Below are 21,192 nucleotides of genomic sequence, written 5' to 3'. Positions count from 1 at the left end.
TAACATGTGCAGCATGGCCCACGAGGCTCTTGCGCCACAAAACAACAATAACCTAACCTAATCTTTCCCTTTAACCCAAGATTAATATAAGAAAAATAAAAATTTTTGAAATATAAAAGTATTTATGCACAGATCAATGCCAAATCGTAAAGAGGTAGGCCACACTCTTTACGTATGATTACCACGAAATAGACTATACCCTTTCTTAACCAGTGTATCCAGGTATCGTCTTAATATTATATTATATTGTATTTGATAATCTTACATAAAGCTATGGATATAAATTAATTTATAGGCGCTAAAAGTCTTAATAGAAGACACTATATACTTACAGTTTCGGTTTGCCAGAAGGTATCGACTACAGAACAATTTTTCTTTCCAACAACATTATAATACCATAACCAAGCTTCAGGATTAATCGGTTCCCCAACACTTCCTAATATTTTTAAACTAGAACATTTATATCTGAAATTTATAATTATAATTATTTATATAAAATACTATAATATAAATCATATATTTATAAAATATATATTTAAATTACTTGTTAACTTCTTCGTCTCCGTATTTTATGAGAGCTCTTATAGCAGTGGGAGCTGTATAAAATATATTTACATTATATTTATCGATGATTTCCCAAAATCTTCCAGGATGCGGATAAAATGGAATGCCTTCAAACTGAAATCAAGGAAATTTTATAATTAATTTCCTTAAATTTTTTAAATTTAAACGTCTGCATTGAAGGAAAAAATACGACATTCCTGAGGAGTGCAACGTGAATCGTAAGAAGAGAAGATTAGAAATAGAGAAATACAAAGAGAAAAGTGAACGTGTGAAAATGTTAGATTCATACGTCAGCTAAATAAACCAAGGCCCTATAATTTAGAAACCTCACGCTTTTAAATTTAAGTTATTTGGTGCAGGAGGAAGGGCCTCTTGTATGTTACAGTTTAGGGTTGCAACGAGTTTAAATCCGGCCCTAGCCAGAGATGGTAGAGAGTATTATTGAAGGAAAAAAAAAGGGTATTTTTGCCTATGTTAAAATTATGGATCCTATCCAAGTAAATGAGTGCCACGAATGAAAATACTGAAAAAACTAAGATTAGATTAGACTTTAAGCTCAATTATTTACCATCACTGATATGGCTCCATTAAGTAGCGGTCCATAAACACCGTAAGTATGACCTGTTATCCAACCAATGTCTGCGGTACAAAAGTATACATTCCCAGGTTGATAATCAAAAACATATTTAAAAGTTGTTGCTGCATATAGCATATAACCCGCAACGGTATGCAATATCCCCTTTGGTTTACCCGTAGAGCCACTAAATAAGAAAGAAAAAAAACACACAAGTAAGTAAATAAATATAAATTATAATTAATAAACACAATTATTTGCATATATTTTATTTTATTAATTAATTAAAATCTTATTTCATTATGAAATTATCTGTAATAAATAAATAAATATCGTGTTTTTTTTACTATTTTGAGAAACATTTAATCGTAATCAATTGAGCAAAATGACTTTTTACGTTGTTAATGGTTTCAATCAATGGCACTTTTTCCCCTAATTGTATTTAATTATTTAATTAATTAGATATTAGGTTAATTAATTAAATAATTGGATATTTGTATGTACTTTTTATATAAGACAAATAACAAGAACTTTGATCAATACAACTAGCTTTTTTTCCTAAACAACTGAGTAATTCATTTCGATTAAAATACAATTCTCTTTATCAAATATTATAAGATAAAACTAAAGGTTAAAATACCTATCCATACACCTACGATAGACCTCTTTCATATAGGAGCCATTACACCCTGTTACGTAAAGAAGGGCCTTCAAAATAAGCTATGATAGGAGGTCCTTTCATAGGAGGAACATCAGGAGCATTTAGTCCAAACATCAAATTTAAGCGGGCCACAAAAACATTTGACTGTCTGTCTGTTTTCGTTCCGTAAACACTAGTTATCTACAATATAAAGCCTTCATCATGATGATGATGATGAAGTTGTGTTGATAAACTCGATTCTGAGATGCCTGTATTGATTTTAGGATGGATAAATTGGATCAAGCTGCTTTTATAAAGCTATTAAACGTCTAAAATGAATCCAATTCATTCCTTTAGAAGTAAGATAATATTGTAAACAAGCATTTACTCTTCCTTAGAAGTCTCAATTGATGAAAATTGCTTCATAAAACCAGTGCCAATTTAAGGTTAAAAGATACATTGAATAGATATAATGACTTAACCAATTCCAATGATTTGTGTTAGTAAGATTAATGGTTCCCAAGGGGTATTCTGTTCATTTCGACTTATCGCCAGGAGAGTCCGAGATCGATTTCGGGCCAATTTCTGTTCGTTTTCTTTTCTATGAACTTTGTAATGACTGTTTTATCACATTTGTTCGATTATCTTCAATAAAAGGTGAGAGACCTCTTCAAGTTTATTTTGTATCTTGAAAAATGTTTCTATTAATAACTATTAGCATTATTCAAAAGGATAGGATTATGATTTATATAAAAACAAGGAAGAAAAGGAGGAGAGGGGAAAAGATAAGAAGAGAAAATGAAGGAGAAAAGAGAGGGAGAAAAAGAGAAGAAGAAGAAAGTGGAAGAAGAGAAAGAGAAGAATGAGAAGAAGGAGAAGACAGTGAAGAAGAAGAGCAAGGAGGAGAAGGATGGTTAGGTGGAAACGGAAAGAGGAGAAGGAAGAGAAGAACAAGGAGGAAGAAGAGGAAGATGAAGAGGAAAGGAAAAAAGAAGGAGAAGAATTAGGAAAAAGAGAAGAACCTATAAGGTGATAAAATATAAGATGTTTAGGAATGTTTAGGCCTATATGAAAAATCTTTCTAAAGACGTAATATGCTTTTTATAAGGAACAAAGATCAACGAGATAAAATCTTAGCATTCATACACACAAAATAAAATACACACGCCTACAGTCAATACACGCATATATTTATTCGTTAACCTTTATAATTTATGCCAAAAGAATCGAATTTGCAAAACATTTTTGCACATCTTTTACAGAAATTTAAGTTTTAAGATCATTTTCGCAACGTACGACACAAAATTAATGAAATATTCTCTTTCAAATCATTAAGGTTAAAAGCAGGAGATACGAATGTCAATTGCGATGGCCAACCTTTTCTTAACACCTAAATAGGGGTCCCTTATTCCATCAATCCAATCCTATAGGAGTAGGGCCATACATTTGTATAAATCGGGCCTCATCTAACCTCTATCATCTCTAGTACTTGAAATAATTATATATAATCTACAGTAAAATCGAGAGCATCTTGTAACTATAAATAGGAACAAGTGAACTGTAGCTTAGATTTGGGTTAAGCACCCCAAGTATCACTTTATTTTTTTATTTTACGGTGCATATTATTAATTAATACTCACGAAATAAGTCAAATGACAAAGTTTAGACCCTGAAAAACTGTTCTAAACTATATTTAAGAATGAAATAATTCCAGATCTTTGCCTCCAGTACCATTTGTTTTTACTTAATTGAAGGATTCGGTGGTGAAATTTATATTAATTAAAAAATTTAAAGCATATTTATGGCTTAAAATGTCTAAAAATTATTAATTTTTTTACCTTGTATATAAGATAAACAAAGGATCTTCAGCATTCATCCATTCTGGCTCACATATATTACCAACACTGGCCATTTCATATTGCCAACACGTCTCTTCTCCGCATCTCCAAGATAACTAATTTTAATTTAAATAATAAGAAAATCATTTTTAAAAAATTAAAATATAAACTATTAATATTTTAAAGAAGAAATTTCTTTTTAAATTTACTTTTAATTCCTTAGCCAACTGATCAGATAATTTATCAACATCCGCTTCTTTCACAGATTTTATACTTTTGTTCGGTTTATTTAAATAAAAAACGACGATACACGATTTTAATTTATGCCCCCTAAAATACATGATAATTAATTAATTATTTAATTTATTAATTTTATAATTTATTAATTAATTTAAAAATTATTAACCTTTCTTTGCATATGCTAACCGCTTCATCCGCGATTCCTTTCAAATTAATTAATTTTGCGCCTCGATAAACACCATCTAATAATAAAAAAACATACGAGAAATGTTTATAAAATATTTAAATATAAATAAATTTAAATTAGAATTATTTAAAATTATAAAAAAAAGCTTTAAATTTAACATACTTATAACCGACGTCGCGTCGTGACGCTTAGATTATAATAATTAAGTTTAATTGTATTTTTACTAAATTAAATGTGTTAAAAACTGTAATTTTTTAATAGATAATCGCGTAAATTTTTATATTAAATTATTTTATTTATTATAAACTACATTTAATTTCATAAAAATACAATTAAACTATTATTATTGTAAGCTACGCGTCGCATCGCTTCCAGTCGCACCGCTTCGCGTCGCCATTAAATCACTTTTATTTATTAAATATTACAATTAAAGAAATAATTGATTATTATAAACCAATTTAATTATAATTAATAAATTATTTTATCATAGTTAAATCACCCGCTGTTATTAACATTAAGCAGGAGGCATCAAGGATTCTTTCAGCTAGAGATTCGCTCGAATAACCACCAAACTGAAACAAAATATATATATATTTAGCTTATAAATTACTTTATAAATTATAATAATTATTAATTACTCACAACTACAGAATGTACAGCTCCAATTCGAGCGCAAGCTAATAAGGCTATAGGCAATTCTAGTATCATAGGCATATAAATTGCGATACGATCGCCTTTTTTAACACCTAAAAATATTCAAATTAATTTAATTTATTATTTAAACTATTTAAAATTTTATTGTATTTAAGAAAAATCTTTATTTAAATACCTTTTTTTCTTAAGACGTTCGCGAATTTACAAACCTCTTCGTGCAATTTCTTATAAGTTACTGTTATGACGTCTTTAGGGTCATTTCCTTCCCTAAAATATAATTAGAATTAAATTTTTAATTAGATTTTATAGTTTTTAAGTGTGTTTTTTATTATTAAATATAAAAAAAATCTTGTGTATTTTCAACGTCTCTTACGCTCTACGAGGGAGGAATGTTATCAGGTGTTTGGGATATAATCTATAGAATTGCTTACGATTTCGGTATTAAAAATTATTTTAAAAGTTATTATTTAATTCTTAAATATATATATATATTTTTTTTATAAATAAACAAAAATACTTTAATATTTTCACAATTTTTTCCTGTAGAAATCCTAATTATAAACTTCTCACTTCATTCTTTTCGCTCTTTTCTTCCTTTCCAAATTTATTTTAAAATTTTATCTAATATTTTACTTCATTACTATTAAATATATTATATATTTTTTCTATTAAATTGCTTTAATTATCCATAATTTAGTTATAAAAGTTACTTTAATGAGGTAAACTTTGGAAGGAAAACTTTACTTTCAAAGGATTCTTTTTTACAAAAATAAATAAAAAAATTATAATAATTTAATTATCATTTGATTAATTTTTAGCAATTTAAACATTTTTAAATAGTTAATTTTTCGTTTAGAGTATATTTTAATTATAAACAGTCATTTTTCCCCCTTCTANTTTTTCAAAGTGTAAGAAAGTTCTTCCTATATATTTAAATAATAGTTTCAGATGGAATTTTGTTTAATATTTTAAATATTTGTATTATTCAAGATCAAACTAAGTAAAATTTTAATGGTTTAATAACAATAGCTTCTAGTAGAAGCCCGCATCATCACAGCATCATAACAATAGATGCATTGAGAGGAAGAAGATAAAGATGAAGAAGAAGATGAAGAAGATAAATATAAAAAAAAGCATAAAAATTTAACAAAATTATTGTCATTTTTTACAAAATAAAATCAATATTAAATATATTATTTTCTTTATTAAAACATTAAAATATATATAGGTTTATGATCCAAGAATAGATTTAAGATCGATAATTTAAATAATCAAGTTTATTTTAAATATTTTTCGATGAATCAAAAGTAAAAAAAAGTGTGTTTTTTTTATCGTTTACTTTTTATAAATTTTATATTATTTTATTTATTTATTTATCTTCTTCTATAAATTCGACGTAAGATAAAGGTATAATAAATAATTTTTCGTAAAGGTACGTTAGAATTTTTACAAGTTAATCTATAGTTTTGGAAGTTGGACACATCTAAATTGATCGTAGAAATGATTTATAAGCATTTTACATCCTCTAAACTTGACTCCATACAATGTATGTTGCTGTTAAAACCATTTTCGTTCAACATCCTTGATGCAGGTATAGTAAATAACCCAACGTTAAAGCTTCCTATAATAACTCAACACCAGATATAAGCTAGCACCCACCCTAATCATTAAATATCTAAGCTATAAATCGATAAATTTAATATATAAAATCGTTAAAATTATTATAACTAGAATAAATCTAGATTTACGACGTGACGTCAAATAAGACAACCCTCTCACTCTTATTAATTTAAGGAGAGAAGTTAAGGGGAAAAAATAAGGTATTTTAAAAGGAAATAAACGAATATCAAAGTTCAAGTTAAAGACAAAATCCAAAAAGAGTAGATTTCGATTGGGAGGTTGTCAGAGTGGAGAGGATGTAGGAGACTTTATCCGCCATGATTGGACGTCGATACTGTAACGATTGGTTACACCTAACCAATAGAAGGTCGAGCTCATACATAAATTATTACCAACTTTCGGTTTTAATTCGCAATTACTCTAGATTAGTCTTATTATATTTAATGAATGGTTGCGCTATATCGAGGGGATTTTTGAATATAATTACGTTTTATTTAACGTTATTGTTAGCCTGGTAGTATTATATAAATGCTGATTAGAAGGTTGTAACCTGTTTAGATAGGATATGCAATAGATCACGGAGTAGGTGTTGTCAGAAATAAGGTGTTTGCCGTACGATCTATAGCTACTCCCTTCATGAGAAAGAAACCAGATGACGTGGACTCACAGTATTGTGACCTCATTCTATTTTTTTTATTCCTGTAGTTTGCCGTTTCTATTGTCTTTATTTTCGATATTCGGTAGTTTCCAACGTTTAAAACCAACTGAAAATAAAGATTAATATGTTTCTATTAGTTCAAACGTCGTAAAACACGACATTTTTAGTAAAATTCCCAACTTTTTAAATTAATTTTCAAGCGATTACGTGTTAATTAACATTTAATTGTACATTTAAACATCACCAGACCCCCCTAATGCAAGTGATAACGAATTTGTGACTGTAGATTTACTATAGTAGTAGATGTTACCAATATTTAAAATGCAGATAACACTAGTCAGGAAGAGGGAGAAACCTTAAAAATAAAATAAATAAAACTCCCGAAATTTCTTCTAATTCTTCAGAATATAGACCTGTTTTTTTTTTTTTAAACAGTTATTCGAAATCATTTTAATTATTAATGGCAAAAATAGATCCCTAGAAAGCCCATTGAAAGCGACAAGATTAAATATTCCATCTGCAACACGTGAAAACTGTTTTACGTGTTTAATTTATTTATGAAATGTAGTGCTAACAAATGAAGTAGTGAATATCTCCCCTTTAAAAGATTTTATCGATCTTTAAAAACCTATCTTCGACACAGATTGCTTATTGTCAGAACCATGAAACGTGTCCTGTTTGTATTCAGAAAGTGTAGCACCTGCCATCCACGATCGATCTTTTCAACTTGATCCTTCGATCCTACTCCGAATTCGTTTCATAATCCTCGAAAACCATTAATCTAAATTTTTAAGGATCAATCTGATTCTGTTAACTGAAGGGGGAGAAGGGGAAAAAACACCAATAAGTTGGGAAGGAAAACAATGTTTCGCGGCGTTACGTTCACCAACCCCGATTTAGCGATTCGTTTATGATTTTTAACTATTTTATCTACCTTAAAACAACGATTTATTAATTAGAATCGTCTTTATTATCGAATTTTAAAGTGTCTACAGCATTTATATATATATTAATATAAAGAGGAATTTTGGGGTGAAGCAAATTTACAGCCAGCAGAATCCTATTAAGGCATTAAAATCCAATAACGAAGTAATAACAATAAAGCGGGGTGAGATCGACATCACGTGATAACATTTTTTCCCCTATTAGTTCACCCCCTTCGTAATGACGTCATTTTATCAAGTGTGGATTTTCCCAAGAAGAATTTTAATATTAGGATAGTTAAAATACTTTCGAAATTATCTTAATTATTTTTTGAAAATTTAATAAATTGTCTTTTTAACTTTTTCCAGTCCTCAACATTTAAAAAAATAAGAGAAAAAAATTTTTTTCTAGAGGGGAGAAACATGTAAATTGATACAATCGATGCGTGAATTATACACACTTACGCAAAGAAGTGTTAATAAATAAATGTATATATATATATAATTTAATTAAATCTTAGTTCTAGAAGAATTTTTATTTTAAAAATTACTTTAAAAAATTACCAGTAAAATGCTATCGAATTTCCCAAACCCTTTTGTATATTCTTATCCAGTGCATTGTAGCAGATATTGGTACTCGCATCTTCCATCCACTTGATTTGAATCGGTCCTTTACTTACATCGAAATTATACTTCAAGAATTGAGCGGTGGGATACTTTTTCCAATAGAATTCTTTAACCAAGGAACCCCAAAATTGGTCAGGATTCTCATCCGCTTCCTTGTATAACTTGCGATAGATTTCCATAGAAGGAACATGTGACTTTACCTTTGGTTCCTGTTTCGGTAAATAAGCTTTATCAAACATGCCATCGATAGCTACCGCCATTTTGTTCTCCGTTCTGCTACTCGCTCCTTCTACAACCAGCTGATCATCAGGTACGCGACACGCATCAGGATAGTGGCACCACCGAAGAGACGATTCAATATATGAATGAATTTATTCCATTCTAGCAATTGTAGATTATTTTCTAATCTACAATTTTGTAAATATAAATTACATATAAAAAAAAATTACTGTCATTATCTTAAAAACATGAAAATAAAATTTATTTTCTTGTATATAATTATGTTCTTTCACAATCTTGATTCTAAACATTCACAAATCTAGCAGAGATGTAATTAAGTTGAAATAATGTAAAGGAGTTTTGCATCATATCTACTCATTTATTATGCAGTTTTAAATTTCTACACAATTAAAATATATTGATTTAATTATTAGAGAAGGAGAATGATTGTTAAAATTCAACTTTAGACTATAATATTAAATGTAAACTATTAATAATAATCGTGACTGTTTTTGACTACTTAAACTTGCAGTAGTCAAAAACAGTCACGATTATTATTAAATTTAATTGAACATGTTGTAGTAGCAAATTTAGTACCTCACAAGCTGGTCTGTGATGCCTTGTTAAAATGTAAACTATTATATGTTACAGAAAAATCAATGATTATAAGATTAACTTGGGTGCTTCTAGAATTGTAATTTAAAATGAATCATTTCAACTGTTAAAAATGAATAACTGATAGAGATAAGGTGAATTGAATTATGTAATAGTATCCAAAGGTCAATGAAATTATCATTATCGCATTCCATTCCATTACCTTTAGGTATCTCAAATATAGTAAAAATATAATTAAAAAAATAAAAGGGTTTTTTTTTCTTAATACACTAGAAATTTTACAGAATAATTATATTTCTAAATGCTTTTGAGATCCCATAAATGAGTTGTCTGAGCCATATGACTCTGCTGAGAGAGCCTGACTTAATATAAATTCCTCTCGCCAGTAACGAGATTTATGGTGATTTAAGTAATAGTGAAAATTATTTTAACTTTTACTCTAAACTTTGAAAAGATAACAACAACAGCTGTTAAATGAAAATTTTTAATCAAAATATATTTATTATTAATGGTTATTACACAAATATATTTATGTATATATGAATACAAAACGTAAAGTATTGTGCAAGTTATATAATACATTATGACATGCTAACAACAACAATTCAACTATTGTTGAATAATAATAAGTATTATTCAGTTTTTCTGAACACATTTTAAAAAAATATTTAACTCTTTTTACAAACTCAAATTTATTTTTAGTTATATTTAATTAACCGCTATCTGTTGATTTAAAATGGTCGTCGTCAATTGTTGAATAAATGTGACCTTCGTTACTGAGAAAATCCACAGCATCTCTAAAATAAACAGAAAAAATAATAATAATAATTAAATTATCTCATATAAAACGGTGCAATTACAAAACCAACAGCTTAAGTTATGATAAATACTGTTAAAACATTAATTGATGGTAAGAGGTGTAAAGACAGTTGAGAAAGATGGTATGTGCATCTCTCAAAGATTCAAACCAAACAAGATCCTTAATTTTCATGACGGTCTGACTCAAATACATCACGCTCCATTTGCCACCTGGCTATTCGACTGCAACCCCGGCCAAACTCAAAACGAGCACAAGACAGGCACTTTTAGTGCCAATGAAGAAAAAAAAAGATATTTTATTGTGTGTATATACAAGGTGTGGCCAAACTTTTATCCTTTAGGGGCTACTTTTTTGGTAACATGTAGTCTGCGGGCAACTATGAATATGGACAAACAATTTTAGGATTTTTATATGCGCATGCGTTAACATTCATTTGCATTGTTCATCGGGATAAATACAAACAGTATGGGTACGTTGCACAGACAGTCTATTAATGTTAAGAATAAATTATCAAATTAAGATTTTTAAACATTAATTTAAGTGAAAGCAAATTGTTCAACTTTAGCTTTGCAGGCTACTTTCAAAATCTTTGCGATCGACCGGGGTTTACGTGTTGGCCATCCTTGGTATATACACACTGTTAGAAACTTTTATTTAATAAAATATATCTCTTGTATCAATCAGGCCACTTTTCATTAGAGGTTTGATGACAAACTATGGGTTCTATTATTCTTTTAACTGCACCAACTTAACGATATTTAGCGTTAAAATACACTTTTATAAAAAGTTTTTACAACTAATTACATAGAAATTTTAAATAATTTTGTTCTTACCTGATTACTTGTTTACTTAATGTTTGTAAAGATGCATACAGTTGGTCATAACTTACACCTTCCATGCTTTGATCTGATGAAATAACTTGAAATACCTTTAAAAAATTAAACAAAAAAGTTGTTATAGTATATAACACTTTAAAATCAATATTTTGTCAGTGATAAGCTATTTCACTTATATTCTAAATGCATATCATCTTATAAAATAAGTGCTTAAAATCTATCTGCAGCAATACAATGCTATTAGAATACTACGTTTATATAATGTAACTGATAGTGAATGAAATAATATGTGAATCATTAGTAGAATGTAACTTCCATTATTATTTTATAAAGCATTTATAAAGAATGCTACAGCACAGAATTGCATTACTGACATGATGATCTTTGATTCTAAATGTAAACCTTAACTACATTATATACAGTACTAGTAACATAAACAGTAGTTTAACTACAATTTTCAGATATCCACATCACATATTTGCTTGAATAATTACTCAATAATAATCATTATTATTTGTATCTTCTGCATTACTATGCATCTCAGTATGTTAATAGAATATGTGGCACTTAATAATACAGAATGTATAAAGTTATGTGAAACACTCATAAGATTTTTTTTTAACTTCTTTGAAATGTTTTTTCAAAGTGTAAGAAAGTTCTTAGTTTGTTTTATTTAAAAAAAAGAAAAAACTTTAGTTGAAGCTTAAAATCAATTTAAAATAAAATTTAAATGTTATTTTAAATTTTAGTGCTAACAGGAACGGAAATAATCGGCAGGGCTGTTGAGAGCTTGTATGGGGCACAGAAACAGAGCAGGCTCCTTTAGTCTACTGAACAAATGAAATATGAAGAATGTTTCATTTATTAATAAAAGAACAGCCTTAAAAGATTTTATTTTCTGTTAGTAATGTGGACCCAGAGAAAAATCCTCAGCTATCAGAATTACAGTCAGTTTAGATTGTAATTCTGATAGCTACTTATGACTGACTCTGACTGATCAGTTGACACAAGGCATCACTATATTATGACTATAATATCAAGTCATAATTTTGAGCAGTCCAGGTGGGCCCGACTTGCAATGTTGTTGGCAAGTGTAAGTGAAATTGCATACAGTATGTGCAGTTTAATATTGTAAATTAGTTCATGTGATATTAATAGGAAAAAAAAAACAAATATTAAATAAATTTCTCTAACTAATTATAACCAAATGCAAACTTTTATGTGAAAATTTACTACAGTTTGATTATATCTTGTAAATATTTTTGCATAATGACTTTTTAAATGCAGCATCTTAATTTTTTTGTTGGTCTTTACCATAATTAAATTGATAAGAAGCTTAATTTATAGAATGAAAAAATAGTAATTAGAAAAGCTTTCCTACTGCTGAAGATTAGGCAGAAAGATTTCTAGAAAAAAAAAACTCTCTTCCAATAAGTAAGCTGAAACTTATGTATAAAAAAAATCACACCATTCACACTTTTTCCAGCAACAACACTTTAATATTTATTTTATTATAAACATTTGATTTGGTTATTATTAAAACCTGATGCAGGCCACCTAACTGTGGCCAAAAACATTTCTATATTAACATGCTGCTGCTGGGAGAAGTGTAAATGGTGTGATTTATTTTAAATATTTAAAATGATTTAAAGTATTATTATATTATTTGATTTATTTCTTTATATGACAATTCATAAATCCTTATCAATTTACAGTACAAATAATAATAATTAAAATATTTAAATACAATTTACCAATTGTTGCTGTTTATTGAGACCACTCGTAACATTGCATTGCTGATTTCCCATTGAAAATGCTGACTTTTCCATTCCAAAATTGTTTTTTATCAGGCCATTATTTCCTTGTGTAACTGCCTAAAAATTATAAATATGGTTTGCTTTTACAATCTGATAAATGTACAGTTAATCAGAACACTTAACATAACACTAAAATATCAAATAGCATGTATTTCTATACGTTTAAAATATAAATCAATAAAATATTGTGCTTGCATTTCACCAATCAATAAAATAAATTTTCTATATGCAGTCAGTCCTTCATTTACAAACCCTGGACTAACAACAACTAAAATCAGTACAGTAATCCCTTCATTTATGCAAGTAATTGGTTCCATGAAGACAGTGCATAAATGAAAACTGCGTAAATGGAGGGATTACTATAAATGAACTTTTCCAATCATAAATTAAAAGATAACACTTGCCTCTCCAATTACAATGAAACCTGATGTCAATCTATTTAACTGGAGATAATTTACAGCAAAGTGAAATTTGGCATGTTTACCAACCTTATAATGCTTAAATTTGAAGTTTGGAGATGCTACATTGTTTAGTATTTGTTTGACAGCAATCAATAGTGAACGACCTCAGTGAATTTGTAAACATGTAAAAAATTGGTCATCATTATGTGATACAATATTTTTATTTGAAAGGTCTCAGTCCAATCAATATCAAAGCTGAGCTAGATTCTACCCTGGGGGAGTCTGCTCCCTTGTTTACAACAAAAAAATATTGGATGGCAGAGTTTAAACAAGGCCATACGAGCTGCCAAGACGAACATTGCAGTGGTCGACCAAATGAGGTGATCACACCAGAAATGGTGAAGAAAATCCACAAAATAGTATTGGATGACTGGCAACTCAAAGTGCGAGATCTATCAGACATGGTAGGCATTTCAAAAAGTTCTGTAATCGTATTTTGATTAAAAATTTGGACATGAGAAAGCTATGCACAAGATGGGTGCTGCATTTGCTTATAATGGAACAAAAACAACATTGTGAGGATGTTTCAATCGAGTGTTTGTGATATTTCACAACAATAAAACCGAGTTTTTGTGTCGATTCATAACCATGGATAAAACATGGATCCACCACTTTACACCTGAGACGAAAGAACAGTCAAAACAATGGACTGAAAGGGGAGAATCAGCTCCCAAGAAGGCGAAGACAGTTCATCTATTGGCAAGGTCATGGTGTCAGTTTTTTGGGATGCACATGGGATAATTTTCATTGATTATCTTCAAAAAGGAAAAATAATCAATGGCAAGTATTATGCAAACTTATTGCAGCACTTGAGTGATGAAATCAAGAAAAAACGGTTGCATTTGGCAAAAAAGAGAGTGTTGTTTCATTGAGACAATGTACCAGTTCATACGTTGTTAGTAGTTGCAGGATATAGCAGATGTGACATGGAGAGTCGCAGAAATGAAGCAATAGAACAGCTTGTTCACTGGGGGAAACTGCACAAGCTCTCCTTCAGACCTGAGAGATCAGAGGCCTTAACGGTGGCCCGGACCGGAGTGTTGGCATGCCAACCAATATACCAGATCCGGGGTAAGCCTATCTGAAGGGTGAACGAGTTAAAGTACCTCGGTGTAATCATCGACCAGACATTATGCTGGATGCCCCATCTAAGGAGTGTTCGTGTCAGAACAAACCAGCCGATAGCAGCACTATCGAGACTAGCTAGGTAAGACTATGGCCTTAGAAGAGAAGCAATTCGATCCATCTACAAGATGAGTGTATAATGCGTTATCTGCTATGCCTGTGGTATATGGTGGAAGGATTCTGCCAATGTCAGTCAAAGCAAGACGTTGCTCATGATCCAGCGGCCTGCCACCCTGTGGATCACAAGAGCATACAGAACTATGTCCACGGACGCAGCCCTGGTCCTGGCCGGGCTGCTCCTCTTGCCTCTGGTAGTCAGCCAAGAGGCAGCCTTCTACAGGACAACAGTGGAAGGTATAGAGGCTATGCATTGTAATCGGAAGTACCCAATCAAACTTAGGTGTCAAACAGACATACTAAAGATCCATCCTGCCTATAGGATAGGACTCGATTGGGATGTCGGTGAACCGACAGGTACCGGTGTTGAAATATACACTGATGGCTCAAAGGACAGTAGCTTAGTAGGTGCTCCATACTATGTCTTCTCTGATGGAGTAGAAGTGTACTGTCAATCAGTCAAATTGAATGAGGAAGCGTCCATGTTCCAGGTGGAACTGGTGGCCCTGGAGGGGGCATCCTGGTGGATCCTATCACACCCAGGTCCAGAGCTGGTCACGGTATACTCAGACAGCCAGTCATCGCTACAGGCCTTGAGTGACGGGTACCATTGCAATCTGTTGGTACAGGAGATCAGAGGTAGGGTACTGAGGGTGAGGCACAAACAACACGTTATCTTGTGGTGGATCCAAGGCCACACCGGGATCCCAGACAATGAACGTGCTGATCAGCTGGCAAAGGCGGGAGCCAGCGGCCCATTTGTTACGAGGACAGTAGAACCCTCGGTAACATACATAAAAGGTACTCTACTGCAAAGATCAATGACACACTGGCGAGAGCACTGGACTCAAAGTACAGTAGGTAGGTCGACCCACGCCTTCGTGCCTGTAGTTGGCCTCACTCCGATAAGTTGTTGTTGGTTGACGACACAAATTCTAACCTGATACAGGAGGTTTCCCCACTTCAAGTCCAAGTTCGGACAAGGAGATGGTAGCTGCTCCTGTAGGTGTTCTCACAGCGACGCAAGACACTACGTACTTGACTGTCCTCTAACTGAGGACTTCCGCCTAGGGGCTGACCAAGTTGACTGGACTAAGCCCCCTGAACAAGTACTTTGAACGCTAGCAGCTAGTAAAGAAAACTTAAAGAAACTAAAGGAACTGATGGGAAAAATCATAATCTTTTTGATCTATAAGCCTAGTGGACGTGCTAGGCCGGGCCCCCTCTTCTTGTAGGGAAGGGGACCCCGCTGTCCATTATAATATTTGTTGAGCAAAGTGAGCTGAAGGTTTAGTATTGTGGACCAAGTGCAGAACAGGCTGCACAATATAAAAGTTATGCCAAGTTAGAGAGCTGGGCTGGGGTGCAGATGGGAGCCCGAAAGATGTACCATGTGGCCCAGCTACGTTGTCCCTGTCTAAAATGTCAGGAATCCGACCAACCAATGAACAAGGCATAGTCACTTTAACCCTGTAGTGCCAATAGGCGGGGCAGGGAAGGAGTTTCTTATGAGGTATCAGTTCATACATCTGTTACTGTGGTGACTAAAATCAATGAGTTAAGGTTTGAACTGCTTCCTCATGAACCCTATTCGCCAGATTTAGCCCCCTCGAATTATTTTTTCTTTTCAAACTTGAAAAATGGCTTGGTGGTAAAAGATTTGCCAACAATGAAGAGGTGGAGTCTGCGGTTGATGGCTATTTTGAGAAACTCAACGGTTTTCACTATAAGCAGGGTATCGAAGCTATTGAACATCGCTGGGAAAAGTGTATCGAGATAAAAGGAGACTATGTTGAGAAATAAAGATATGTTTTTCTAAATTTTTTGTGTCTTCTTTGTTAGGTTGGGTACTTCTGGGACTACCCCCATATGAAAAAGTACATGTCAGGAGTTGCAATTTGCCACAGAGTATTTGGTGCTCAAATCATGCGCATATAAAATAAATCAAACTTATAGGTAGTCAGGGGACCGAGAACTGGGTCAAAATAAAATACGAAAAAGATAAAAAGTAGTGAGAAAGGTCAAATAGACTTTCTGTTAAGCAAATATTGACCCTTAATTTTCCAATGTTTCTCACTTCTTAATCTTTTGTCCATGCTCTCCTTTCTCTGCATTAGGTCTATAATCCTTTGAGTCCCAACTCCAGCTTTATTTAGTATTCCTTCCAGCATTGCAAGATTTGGCTACCCTTTTTTTAGTTTGGTGTTAAAAAATATCATTTGGCACATTGGCTACTTTTTGAGCTATATATTATTTATAAATATATTAGTTGAATAAAACTGCACTTTAAAATGGTGTTTCATCGCTTTTTTTTAATTTAGAGACCCAAATAAAACAAATATTTGTGTTTTACAAATAAAATTTTGTTTGTCTCCTTTATAATAAATGAATTTAACTATTTCTAAGTAAAAATTGAAAGTGTCCGTAGAAGTAATTTTTTAAAATATCCTTTTTTGTGATAAAGTTTTAATACTTCTTACTATAATGTAGAAATGTTAATCCTTAAATATATAACAAGTATATATTATATACTTGTGGCCCAAAACTCCACGACTTCTTCCAATGTAGCCCAGAGAAACAAAAAGGTTGGACATCCCTGCTCTAGAGTCATTCTGTCCACGTATGTGGTACTGGTGACTGTCTTTGTACTCGAGCTCAAAATAAATTTAGTTTACCTTTTAAGATCTGTGTTTATTGGTCAAGAATCCAAAGTGGTGACCACAAGAACTTATTTATTCAATTCTGCGAGTATTTTTATTAATTATACATTTCCACCATGATCAAGAGCAAAGATCCCATTGAGGTAGCACGAGTATCAGTGAAAATTCCACTCTTTTGGAGAAAGAACACTAAAATATGGTTTACACAGGTGGAATCACAATTTGCTGTCTCCAATATCACAACAGAGGTTATGAAATACCATCATGTACCGGGATTGCTTGACTGAAATAGCCAAATTGGTCACCAATTTAATACCCCAACTGTTAACAAGCATACCCTACACAGACTTAAAAACATGATTAATCAATGAATTCGAAGAATCCAAAAGTAGGAAAGCAAAAAAATTACTCCTAGAAATTGAACGGGGAGACAAAAAGCCCTCAGCACTACTGAGAAATGCAGGCACTGGCCAGTATGCAAGTAATGGACAAATTCCTTAGGATGCTCTTTCTACAGAGGTTGCCTAACAATGTGCGTTCAGTTTTAGTGATCAATCAAGACAAATTCCATACCTTGGCCACTATGGCTGACAAGATTATGGAGGTAACCAGTCCCAATTCAGACATTTTTCCACCACTAGTGCAACCGCACACCAGACAGATCAGCTCTCTTGTTTGGAGCAGGCTGTCAGAACTTGCCATTTCGATCCACGAGTTACAAGCACGTTCTCCCTCATGCTCAGAGGTGACGGCATTCTCCCAGTCCAAATCTACTGAGTTATAATGTTTGTTGGTATCACTACAAATTCAAAGTTAATGCCAAGAAGTTGCATCCCACCTTGTTCTTTTAAAGAGTTATCAAGAAAATCTTGGAAAATGACTAAGCCCTGCTCTCTTTGCTACCCAGAAGGGCGGGGCAAAAACATCCAAGGTTTATTTATTTTTGATACTACCACTGACCACAGATTTCTAGTAGACTTGGGGGCAAGCATCTCTGTCTTATCTCCCACCATTCTAGAAAAATAATATATCAGTAATTGTCAACTTTATGCAGCTAATGGCTTTGTGATACCTACATATGGAGGGGGGCACTTACTTAAACTTGATATTGAACTCTGATGAACGTTTTGCTGGCCATTTACCTTAGCAGATGTACAGCACCCTATTATAGGAGCAGACTTTCTAAGTCACTTCAGCCTTCTTGTGGATTTAAAGAATAAGTGCTTAAGAGATAATCTCACCCACCTATCAACCTCAGGAACTACTACCACCACTAATCAGCAAACTGTGCTAATGGTATCACCTCAACAGAAGTATTCCAAACTTCTCTTGGAGTTTCCCAATCTCCTGAAAGAACAATCTACATATCAACAAGTTAGTGACCATAATGTCTACCATACAATTGTCACAACAGGAGTTCCAGTCACTGCTAAGCTGAGACGACTTCTTCCTAACAAGCTTGCACAGGCAAAGCTGGAATTCCAACAGATGATAGACATGTAGACATGGCCCTCCAAAAGTTGCTGGTCCAGCCCTCTACATCTTTTTCTCAAGAAGGATAGTTCATGATGTCCTTGTGGGGACTACCAGGCCTTGAATGCTATTATTATACCAGATAGGTATCCGATACCCCACCTTCAAGATTTCAATTGCCAACTAAGAGGAAAATCCATCTTTTCTAAAATAGACCTGGTATGGGCATTCCACCACATACCCGTGTCATCAGAGCATATTCCAAAAATGGCTGTCATCACACCCTTTGGCTTATTTGAATTTTTAAAATTGCAATTTGGACTGTGCAATGCTGTCCAGTCCTTTCAAAGATACATTCACAATATTTTACACAACTGAAACTTTGTCTACTCATACCTTGATGACCTTGTTGCATCTCAATCAGAGGAGGAGCACTTGTTCCATTTAAGAACACTGTTCACAAGACTGCACAATATGCCATCCATCAACATCAACCTGTCAAAGTGTGTTTTTAGTGTGCCAGAGCTTTCCTTCCTGGACTATAACATCTCCCAAGCAGGAATTGTTCCCATGCCCAAACAAGTTCAAATCATCCAGAACTTTCCACATCTGAATACCATAAAACAGCTCCAAAAATTTCTAGGACTAGTCAAATTTTACAGACATTCACTTCCCAACACAGCATGCATGCAATGAGCTCTCTTTGATTTGTGCAAAGACACAAGGAAAAGAGACAAACAAAAAATGCAATAAACCCCAGATTCAATCTCAGCCTTTGAATGACTCAAAGAGGAACCAGCAGGTGCTGCCCTCTTGGCCCATCCCTCCAATGATGCCAATGGTGAATGCATCAGACTTTGCAATATGAGCAGCTCTTCAACAAAAGAATAATTCCATCCTCGAACCTCTGGGCTTCTTTTCTAAGGCACTAACTATATCATAGGCGAACTATCACACATACGACTGTAAACTCTTAGCAGCAAATTCAGCAATGAGATATTTCTGCCACATCTTAGAAGGCAGGAATTTCACAATATATACCAATCACAAGCCCTAACCTACACATTCCAGCAGCATTCTGATAACGTATCCTCTTGCCAACTCCATCATTTAGACTACATAGACCAATATACCACAGATATCAGGTACATACCAAGGAAGGACAACATAGCAGCAGATGTCTGCTCAAGAATTGGCTCTATTTTTCTACCATCAGGAATACCCCTGGAAGATATTGCCACTGCACAAGCTGTGGACAAAGAGCTTGCTCAACTTCAACAGTTGCAAATATGTTCGCTGAAATTTCAAAAGGTTTGCCTCAAAAATGGAATTGAAGTGATATGTTACATCTCAACTGGTAAATACAAGCCTTATGTACCTGAACAGTACTGCCAGCTAGTTTTCAACTTCCTACATGGTTTAGCACACCTGGAAATAAGTGGTTCAGTGGATCTGGTCAACAAATGCTTTATTTGGCCATCAGTAAGGAAAGATGTCAGATTGTAGACTAAATCCCTTGTCAGAGAGTCAAAGTGGAAAGACACACTAACATTGCAGTAAGGATCTGCAGCCAAGTCGATTGCTGTTTTCTCACATAAATGTGGATATAGTGGGCCCCTTGCCATCTTGCCAAGGTTTTACTTATCTAGTCACATTCATAGATTGATTTTCATGTTGGCCAGTAGCCATACCAGTGGTGGACATCTCAGCTGAGACTATAGCCAATGCAATCCTTTTTACATGGATTGCACGCTTTGGCATACCACACATTATAACCACTGACAGGGTTTGCCAGTTTGAATGCCAACTTTTTGCTGATCTCACCAAAGCCCTGGGAATTAACAACATTAAGACAATGGCATACCACCCAGCCAGAAACAGAAAGAGTGAATGGTGGCATCGTCAGCTCAAGTCCTTGCTAAGAGCTCAACTGACCGATAATTGGGTTGTTAAACTCCCAACTAGGGTTTCTCATTTCCCGGTCTTTTGCTTGTCCCGGGATCCCGGGATAAAAGTGAACTGTTTCCCGGGATCCCGGAAAATCCCGGGATAGAATTAATTATTTTTAAGGTATACAAAATATCTTGAAATCAAATGATATAATTATTTTCCATTTTTTAAAGTAATTTTAAAGTTCTGTAACCTCCAAAATCATATTAATAATGCTGTGTAAGGTCTATAGGCCTATAATAAAAATTACCTTTAAATAACGTAGAAATTTTCACAAATAGAAAAAAATTAATTAAAGTTTGCTGGAAACTGCATACAACAACAAAAAAAAAAAAATGTTTTGAGTTGAGTTAAAAATTAAAAAAAATGAACTTCTAATTTAGAAGGTAATTTTCGTTTTTTAAATAAAATATAATACAAAATATTGCAAACTTTTATAAGATTTTAAAAAGCAAAGATGGTCAATACTCCGATAACTCACTCTAATTCTTATTTTAGTAATGAAAAGTCTTGCCACCGAGAATGCCCTTTCCGATTCAATTGATGTGATTGGAATAGTGTTTAATGCATTTAA

The 21,192-nt window shown here is 32.7% G+C and overlaps 2 protein-coding genes across 2 annotated transcripts in view; both read right to left on the bottom strand.

Annotated features, from left to right (window-relative positions):
- Nucleotides 1–241: 241 nt before the first annotated feature.
- Nucleotides 242–8,785, bottom strand: LOC111621230 (acetyl-coenzyme A synthetase, cytoplasmic-like). Its single transcript, XM_023363308.1, has 11 exons — nucleotides 8,463–8,785; nucleotides 4,873–4,964; nucleotides 4,686–4,789; nucleotides 4,543–4,615; nucleotides 4,023–4,098; nucleotides 3,826–3,946; nucleotides 3,617–3,732; nucleotides 1,133–1,325; nucleotides 545–678; nucleotides 333–450; nucleotides 242–271 (listed from the first exon to the last, which is right to left on the bottom strand). The coding sequence occupies exons 1-11, from the start codon at nucleotides 8,783–8,785 to the stop codon at nucleotides 242–244; spliced, it is 1,380 nt and encodes a 459-aa protein (XP_023219076.1).
- A 1,048-nt stretch (nucleotides 8,786–9,833) lies between these two features.
- The window catches only part of LOC111621234 (replication protein A 32 kDa subunit-like), a 30,042-nt gene continuing 18,683 nt past the window's right edge, over nucleotides 9,834–21,192 (bottom strand). The window contains exons 6-8 of the mRNA XM_023363313.1: nucleotides 12,770–12,889; nucleotides 11,013–11,107; nucleotides 9,834–10,156 (exon numbers count right to left, since the gene is read on the bottom strand). Coding sequence (XP_023219081.1) covers nucleotides 10,072–10,156; nucleotides 11,013–11,107; nucleotides 12,770–12,889 — 300 coding nt within the window. The 3' untranslated portion in view covers nucleotides 9,834–10,071. The remainder of the gene's footprint in view (nucleotides 10,157–11,012; nucleotides 11,108–12,769; nucleotides 12,890–21,192) is intronic.

This window comes from Centruroides sculpturatus, unplaced genomic scaffold, assembly GCF_000671375.1.
Source record: "Centruroides sculpturatus isolate CEXI.00-Female unplaced genomic scaffold, Cexi_2.0 scaffold283, whole genome shotgun sequence".
NCBI classification, from domain to species: domain Eukaryota; kingdom Metazoa; phylum Arthropoda; class Arachnida; order Scorpiones; family Buthidae; genus Centruroides; species Centruroides sculpturatus.
Note: the sequence above shows the minus strand (reverse complement) of the source record. Positions and strands in the feature narration are given on the sequence as shown.